General features: G+C 30.4%; 1 protein-coding gene across 1 annotated transcript in view; it reads left to right on the top strand.

The window, feature by feature from the left end:
* The window catches only part of LOC122271604 (phospholipase A2 inhibitor beta-like), a 12,296-nt gene extending 3,574 nt beyond the window's left edge, over window positions 1–8,722 (top strand). Inside the window, exons 2-4 of the mRNA XM_043053481.2 lie at window positions 4,124–4,435; window positions 6,342–6,483; window positions 8,637–8,722. Coding sequence (XP_042909415.2) covers window positions 4,124–4,435; window positions 6,342–6,483; window positions 8,637–8,722 — 540 coding nt within the window. The remainder of the gene's footprint in view (window positions 1–4,123; window positions 4,436–6,341; window positions 6,484–8,636) is intronic.
* The last annotated feature ends 727 nt before the right edge of the window (window positions 8,723–9,449 follow it).

Below are 9,449 nucleotides of genomic sequence, written 5' to 3'. Positions count from 1 at the left end.
TATAATTTTAGTTGACAATGACTTGTATGCCTTAGATTTGAATAGAGACGAATTTGATATAGCATTACATGATTTCTTAAGTATCTTTGAATATTACTAACAACAACAATCTGAAAAAGAATACAGTATATAACATTGGATCCAAGAGGGTAAACAGGTAAGTGAAAGATTGTAAACATTAAAAACATTGGATCAAAAGGTAAATTAGACAAGCAAAAGCAATTTAAACGTGATAAAACATTGAAAACATAGATATTGAACCAACAGGCTTCCAGAATATTAAAATATAAAAATATCATTGAACCAAAAGGGTTCCAAAGTTAAAAACAAATAAATAGCAATGAAGTGAAATGAGTAGTATTAAAAGAAAGCATTAAGAGCATTTAGCTGTTTGTGGCAGGGCAGGTGGTCGCTATGCAACCCCGAGAGATGTTAATTAGGTGCAAAGATCTAAATTTGATTCATATGAAGAGGGTCCATGAGATCGTCTGGTGTCATTCTATCTACCAGGGTAGTATAATAATTTCAATCTTAATCGTTTAATAATCTCAATCGTTTTCGACTTATCTTACCCTTAAGTGATTCCAGTAATAACAGCGAACATTCGTAAAGATTTAAATTTATTCATTTTTATAATATTTCAAGAAAGAGGCATATTCGCTCTGATTTGTGGGCAGTGTTCTTATAGTTTTAGAAAAACTTATGTTTTAATGAAGGTACACCAACAATCTATACTTTTTAAAACCTTCTTCTAACGGTGGCAACAGAACAAAATATTATTTATCGACTTTGTCTGTTCATTACCATTAAGTTTAAAATCAAAATGGCTGAGAGAATTGACTAAGGAAGATTTATCTTGGCCAAAAGAATACTTCCCATCTCTTCACTGTGATTGTACGTGCATTACTAACCGAGAGGAAGGATATGCAAACGTGCACTAAGAGCAAGGAGTGACGTAAGGTCAAGTAGTGACGTAAAATATCCTCAGTGATGATATCGAATTCCCTTGCTATCAGGCTAACCGTGATTCCGCTGTTTTCCTCTTCTTATAACACAAATGCGGGTTAGTTCCATCAAAAGTCCTTCTCGAAGGCAAATTTGTCTTAAAAACTGAGCCAAGACTTCCCTTGCCTCCTGGATTGAGTTCAAAATTACAAAGACACGAAGTTTAACATTGGCAGTCGTAAACTAAAAATTCGGTCAGTTGTTCAAGGATGGTTAGAAAATTAAATAAAATCTCTCTAATTTATATTCTCTTTAAATATCATAATATTTAATAAAACTAAAAAAAAATTTAATTAGAGGAAAATTAGGAATAGTTGATTACTGTTTTGTTCAGATCATATAGTCTGATGTAGTATAATGTCTGGTGTGAACTGTTTTGTTCAGATCAGATATTATAATATCACTATGTCTCGTACTCTGCCATATCAAAATATTTTTTTTCCTCTTTGAATTATCATAACTTAAGTGACCTCGGTAATAAACATACGCAATATTTCTATTTATCCTTTCCATAAGATTTCAACAGGGATGTGAACTTATTCTTTTTTGTGTTCAATGTTCTTATAGTTGTATCAAATTTTATGTTTTAATTCAGGTTTTCTACGGTTTTTTTTGTAAAACTTCTTCTAGGGCTAGTTATATTTATTTTTAATACATGATCCCTTGATTTCTAAATTCAATTTCAAATTATGTTTTACACCACTTAAGATTCAAAAATTTACATAAAACACCACTTTGTTCCAGATGTCTCATGTTAACAATCATTAATTGGCAAAATTATCCGAAATTTTAAAAGCTTTAGTTTTTCACTGGTCTACCACTCAATAAAATATTTAGCAAAAATTGTTGTAGTTAGCAGCCCTGTTTTATTGAATAGTTCTTGACTAGTAAGTTTAATTTAGAATTATTTTATCCACGACTTCGCATAAATAATTAGAAAGATCATAAAAAAAATACAATCCTGTGGCTCTAGCTGAATCCTCCGACACCTGTTTCTTATCAAACTTTTATTATTACCTTCAAGCTTGTTCCTTGTCCCTACAGGATAACACGTTCACGGCGGGAAAAGTGAAAATACTGGTAGAGGAACTATTTCAATATTGGATAATATTAGGGAGGAGTTAATCTATTCTGTACAATAGCAATTCACTGTAAGGGAATTTATCACGGCGATGAAGCAATTCAATATAAAAATTGCATCCGTTAAAAACAATTGGTAGTTATGGATTTTCATTATTCCCGGAAAAAAACTAAAAAATGAAATTTATTGTTACCAGTTTTTGCTCCGGTGCGCTGCCAAGATGAGAAAATCTAGCGTCACCCACCGGTGGGTCACCCCGGCGTGAACGTGTTAAACCACTTTGCACCTGTTTGTCTCTTTTCTTTTTTACTGTCATTTAGTGTTTAGACGCTAAAGAATGTTCTTGTTTAATGATCCAAAACTATAGTATGTCTGTTTGTGTATTTTATTTGTGCTTCATTCACGTTGTTTTTGCTTTATTACTTTTTTCTGTTCAAGCATTCAAAACATATTATGACTGCATAAAAGTTACAAACCATTTTTAATATATTTATATTTTTGTCGATTTAGTTTAAGTGACTAATATTGCATTATTTTATGGTTTGTCTTAAATTTATAAAATGCACTCTACAGTGCTCATAAAAAAGTTAGCAATTTTAATAACTTTTGATCTAATGAACAGATTTTATGGCATAAAAACCTACGAATCATCATTATGGTTCGTAGGTTCATTCTTAAATGTATTTTAATTAACTAAAGCATATTATATTATGAACTCACTATCTTTAAATATAAAAGAATTACTTTTCAAAAATTTTGAATTCTTATAAAAAAAAATACGTATAGTACCTGCAATCTGAAAAATATGATTCCAATAATTGAGGCATGAATCCGATCTAAAGGTTTGGTCCCTTAATATTAGTTACTCTTTTTGCATATTTCGTCGACATAATTCTGTGACTAACAAAGAGAAACGAGAGATTTTTACAAACAACTTTAAAACTTGTTTATCTCTATTTAATTCCAGGAGAACTAATTTTTTATTGTTATTTAAAGTTTTTAGTCATTTAATTCAAAATTTATTAATAGTTAAAAATATAATAAACGGAAATGTATACAAATTCTTACACCAGTTTAATCTACGTATTTTTAAATGAATTTTAATTTAATTAAAAGTTTGAAAGGCATCGGACAAATAGTTCTTAAGGAATTTGCGAATCGCATAATACGTGAAATTGAAATTAAGTGGTGCAAACTTTCACTCGCTAAATTATTGGGTTCATGTTCTCCACTTTGTGACTACTCCCCATATTTTTAGACCTAGAAATCAAATTTTTGAAAGAAAAAAAAATTTGTTTATTCAGAGAAAATACATTTTTGTGTCTGAATTCGTGATTTAAAATATCTCATGCACAAATTGATTTTCATATTTTAGGGTAAACAAATACAAAAGAATTTTTGCTTCATTTTTTTTGTCACGATATAACAATGTCAAAAGAGTAAATAAAAAATAAAATATTAATTTNCTGAATTCGTGATTTAAAATATCTCATGCACAAATTGATTGTCATATTTTAGGGTAAGCAAATACAAAAGAATTTTTGCTTCATTTTTTTGTTACGATATAACAATGTCGAAAGAATAAATAAATAAAAAAAAAGAGTCTACTTCTGATACATAATATATTACTGTAATAGTAAGTTTAATTTGGCCAAATTGGTAAATAAGTGGCCAAAACTCTCACTGGTCAGCGATTTTCCTTGCAGAACTATTGGGTCTATATTTTCCGAATCGTGGCTTTCTCCCATCTTTCGATTAGGAAAATGTTTGAAATCCACGAAAGAAAAGTATTTTTACTGAAAGAAATTATATTTTTGTGTCTAACTTCGTAACTTTATATATCACCTCCTCTAACTGATTAGTATATTTAAGAATAGATTTCAACTGTTAAGATTGAATCCGAATACCTGAATTTCCGATCATTAGATCAAAAGTTATTATAGGTGTAAACTTTTTTTTTGCACTTTAGATATTTTTCGTAAACATTTCTGTTTTAATATTTTTAAACGATGGAATATCTCACCATTTTTTTGAAAGATACCAAATAGATTTCCAGAAATGACAATTGAACTAAATCTTCGAGGAAACATGCTGTCTAATCAAATCGAGATCAACCTTCATCCAACGTCCAAGCTACGTATCTTGAATCTGGAACGCAACTTTATCTCACGATTGGACTTCAGTCTTCCAAACAACATAGAGGTTCTTTTACTGGCAGAAAACAATATCACAAGATTCTTTAATAATCCGCCGTCTAATGTCAAGGCCTTCACTTTATCTCGAAATCCATGGCGGTGTGATTGTGATACTCTACCCTTTAGAAAGTGGATTATAGCCCAAAATTCTACAGTAAGTTCTAACTCAAACCACTCAATTGGTAAATCAATTTCGAAAAATACTCCTAAATATAGTATAAGAAATACGTTGGATTAGGTGACTACTGATTTGAGCAAGCGTAAAGTCGGAGTGTTATAGTATGTATTGCAGCTTTAAATTTTTTTTCCAAGTTTGTTCATAATTGTACACACAAGGGTGAATTTTTTTACAAATAGGATTGTTCCTTTTTATAAAACCTCTACATAATTTTTTTCAAAGTACTGTATGCCCTCGATACCTCGATCTTGTTATGTCAAAAATATATTTTATCCCCTCAGTATTAAATGTTCTCCAAACGTTAATTTGATTTCCGGTGTCAAAGAGTTCCTACTCAAAACCTTGTTATGTCGAATTTCTTTCGAAACATAAAAAGATTTTTTTTGTAAATATCACTATGTAAATTTATTGTAAACCAATTCTTTTTTCATTTGATACATCATTATTTTCGTCTTACTTTTAAGAATAAAATTATCATTGTTGTATTTAGATTTATAGTGAGCTATCAATACAAGCATATTTATTAGTAGTTATTCTCAAGTACCATGACTCTATTTTTAGAGTAACCACATTTAATATTAAAAGAAAAGAGCTACGCTTAAAACGGAATCAGCTATTATAATATACAAGCATACTTAGCTCTTTAGTAGTCATTTTTTACCAAATATTTAAATTATGAGCTGAATCCATGTTTTCACATTTAACATTGTTAAGACTACCGTTACATTTTGATAATTAAACATTGAAATAAATGAACTTGTAAGTTAAATGTCGTATATTTAAGTGCTAGTGGTGCGTTTAAAATATATTTCCCAACTTACATTTTAAAATATATTTTCTACTAATTGGCTTGTATTAATTTACATTTTTCTTCTTAATTCCATTTACTCTATAGACACAATTCGGGCCTTATTCGATTCTGTGTTCAAACTTCATCAAGCACAATTCATTACTTAGCTTTGAAAAGAGTTAATTAGAGAAAATAGAGGAGTGTAAAAATAATAAATGTGTACATGACAAAAATTAAGCATTTTATATATATATAAAAAAAACTTTGTAACTTTTAAATATTTATCTTATTGTCACATGTTTGGTTTCATTCTATTAAACGTGAAAAAATACGTTGAAAATAATATTTCGCCTGTCTAAATAGCACTTATTTAATTCTTTCCCCACACCCATCTGTCAAAACCCAACGGGCGAGATCATACAAATTTTAACCGCTTAAGTGAAGGGTAATTAACAATTTCTTGCTTAGTGCTTTTTTTAGTTTTTAGGTTAAAACTTTACAGTAATATACCGTTTTAGAGAATTTGATTAAAAAAAAAATAGTGCGTGGAGTCCCTCCGCTCGGAAGAAGTTAAACTTCGCATCCTACGACGTTAATTGTAGAAGAATTAGCAGTCGTAGAAGGATCACTAGTTTTATTCAACGACTCTTTTTCCTGCTCCGTTCGCTTCCGTGCTCTGTAATCACGGTAGTATTGTGCACTTTTCCGTTCTGGATCTCTTGAAATAGGGGAAGTGAGGAAACAATAACAATATGGAAATGAATGAGGAAAAACTGGATCCTACCGCGTGATTTCCCTGCCAATAAAAATGTAGCGTTAAACGTTTAACGCATCCTTGTTGGAAATCGCATAAGAAGTATAATTTCAAAAAGAAGTTATTTTAACCACCACGATGTATAAAAGTTGTGGTAATTACAACGTTATGCTTTTAACTGACTCAAAATATCGCTTCATTAATTGATGTGTTTCTACTACAACAGAAAATATTACATGGGCTACAGTATGACAAGTCAATTATAAATATCATTTTCCCGATTTTAATAAACATAACAAGAATACTTTTAAAAATTCAAAAACAATAATTATTTTTAGATTTTGGATGCAAACGAGACCCGATGTAGCTTTGAGGAAGACAGAGAGAATATGAGAGGGAGAGTAATAATTACTTTGAGTGAAATCGAACTTTGCCCTAAATTAAAGCGGAACTATAACCTAATGATAGTTGAGGGATCGGGTAAGTACTATTATTTATCAAATCCTTTCATATCCCGAGACTCCAGAAATAATTAGAAAATATAGCCATTTAAAAAAAAATTGTTCAATAAAAGTAGCTTATAAGTCCTCAAAACCCGGACTCCCAAAAAGTAAGTTCCACTCTGTGGCAAAGTATTAAATACCCTACTTTTAGTAACAAGTAAAATGTTATATATTGCACCATATCAAGCGTTTAGTTTTGGGGGAAAGGAAATTCAGAAAGGGGGAGAATCATATGTTTTTTTCTTCTTTTCTTTAAATTTTACTAACCACCTTTATTCACTTATCCCTTCAATTATTATAGTAATTCTAATAATAACAGTGACCACCCTTTAGTTGTATTTCTGATAACGAACTTCTTGGTGTGAGGACCACATAATGTTCAAGAAAATTATGTGGAACTCCATATTATTTACAAATATTTTGTTTGAACCCCTGAGCATTATGCAAATCCAACACAAGTTAAAACTGTCAGTAACAATCAGTAATCAATAATATCTTTTCAAAATACTATAATTGTTTTTGTTTTTTTCATCACATTCCAGTGATTCTAACAGTGACAGTGATCGCCATTTTGTTGTGTTTTCGATATCGGTATCATTTAAGAGTGTGGTTCTATTCAAAAGGATTGAAATGTTTGAAAAAAAGAGGAAAAACAGACGGTGAAAAATTATTCGATGCTTACATTTCTTTCTCGGATGAAGATGCTTCCAAAGTCCGAAAGCACTTTCTACCAGGCAAGTTTACAAATGTCTATTATTTTAAAACACGATTGATTTTTGTTTTACATTTTATTAAATTAAAACAATTTGTAATTATTTGGTTGTAAAAATAAGATTCACTTAGATGTAGATATTAAATCAATATCCAAATATTATCTAGTAATTTAATTTTTTAACTGTTTGTTGTATCTCAAATAGTTCGATATTACCCTTGTACTATGTGTGATGTAAATATGCATGTAGCCTATAGCTCTGTTTGATCAAAAAAATACTTTATTGCACTTATTTAAATATTTAATTATTTTATTTTCGTTATGTCAGATAAATTCAGTGGTATTACTTTTAGAGCGCTAGTGGTTAACGTCAACAAATTTTAAAGATGTCTGATGCCATGCTCTTTTTTTTTATATAAAACTTCTTTTAAAACGTGCTTTAAAAATATTATTTAAAACCAACAGTAATTGAATAGAAAAAAAATATTCATGTATTTAAAGACAAAATTAATGGGAATATAACACTAATTCATTTGGAAGAAACGTAAAAAATCGCCTTATTATGATTGACGCCAATGATGCTTAATTAATTTAGGCAATATATGCATATTGAAATAAAAGAAATAAGCTATGTACTAGAAAGCAAAATTGATGGAGTAAAAATAGTTGTTTGTCTAGAACCGTGAGAAATCGTCATGCTACCATTGACGACAATGTTGTTAATTAATGTTGTTAACATAATTATTGATATAAAAAAAATCTTATGAACAGAAAAGCAAAAATAATGAACAAAAGGTACTACTTCATTTTAGGAAACTGTAAAAAATCTCCATATCATTGTTGACACTAATGCCTTATTAGTACTGATAATATGTATTAATTGAAATGAAAGAAAATAAGCTATGTGCTTAAAAGGCATGGTTAAAGGAGAAAAGGTTAACATAAAATTCATTTCGGAAAACCGTACAGATGATGCTTAATTAATAAATACTACTGACAGTAATACGTACTACTTGTATTATAGTAATTGGTACAGTTTTAAGAAGAGTTCTACAACGGATTTTCCGTAGTTTCAGAAAGCATTTTCCAATTGGTAGCAAAGATAGTGAATTAATATTCTAATGAATTAGAATGAAAGGACTTACCACTATTTACCTTTCAATGGAAATCAAACCTCAGTCAGAGTTACAAATTTTATTCGATTCACTCAATTCGACAGTTTGTTTTGCCTGTAGGTGATTTCTTTTTATATTTTATGTAAATGGTATCTTGATAACCACCTATGACAAAATGAAAGAAAAACAATTGCTTTAAAAGTCACATTTAGCTAATAAAACTACGTGGTACAGAAAATGCATTAGTTACATATGTGCTTCCATATTTTTATTAATGTCTGGTGTAAATTGTTGGAATTATAGATATACAGTGTGCCCCAAAATTCACAGTACATAACAGGGGTGATAGAAGACAACTGGACGAACACAAATCACCACACAATTCATAATCGGAACGCAATTGTTAAAGAGCTAGAGCGCAAAACTTGCTGTTCCAAAAAATTATAGTAAATAAAACGGAGAGGAAATGAGAAGAAACCGATAAAATGGAGAAAAGAATTCTATTCAACCAAATGAAATGTAACAACACTAAGTTCCTCATAACAGGAACTGATCAAAATTTCAGTCGCCAACATTAACGCAGGCTTAACACTGTCGAAGGAATGACCGCCGCAAATTCGCGAAAACAGACATCCCTCTTATGGTGTCAGCAGCTACGGATATCCGGTCAACAAGGCCTTCGGCAGAATCTTTGGGACTATCGTCGTAGACTTTTGCTCTTCATATGATCCCAGAAGAAAAAGTCCAGCCCCAAAAGAAAAGTCGGTGCTCTCTTCCGCGTTACGACTTGCGTTCGAACCATAGATTTTATGGTGATATGTGCTTGTCTAGGTTGGGTACGGTAGATTGAAAGAGAATAGTAAAACCCTGATCTTATTAAATTTTCAGAAATTTTGATTCAATAGATTTGATTTTGTCCATCGTTATATTTACACCAAGGAGGGAGTCAGAGTCGAAGAAAAGTCTGCTTGCGAATCCGACTCCGGTTAAATAAAAGTTGGGTCCGGTATATTGAAAGAGGAAAATAGACCTTGATCCCATTAAAATTCCTATTAAATAATTTCGATTCACAGATTTGATTTTGTTCACCAATATATTTAAAATGGGGATATTAAG

Source organism: Parasteatoda tepidariorum, chromosome 9 (genome assembly GCF_043381705.1).
Source record: "Parasteatoda tepidariorum isolate YZ-2023 chromosome 9, CAS_Ptep_4.0, whole genome shotgun sequence".
In the NCBI taxonomy this organism is placed as follows: Eukaryota; Metazoa; Arthropoda; class Arachnida; order Araneae; family Theridiidae; genus Parasteatoda; species Parasteatoda tepidariorum.
This window is presented reverse-complemented; position numbering and strand designations above follow the sequence as displayed.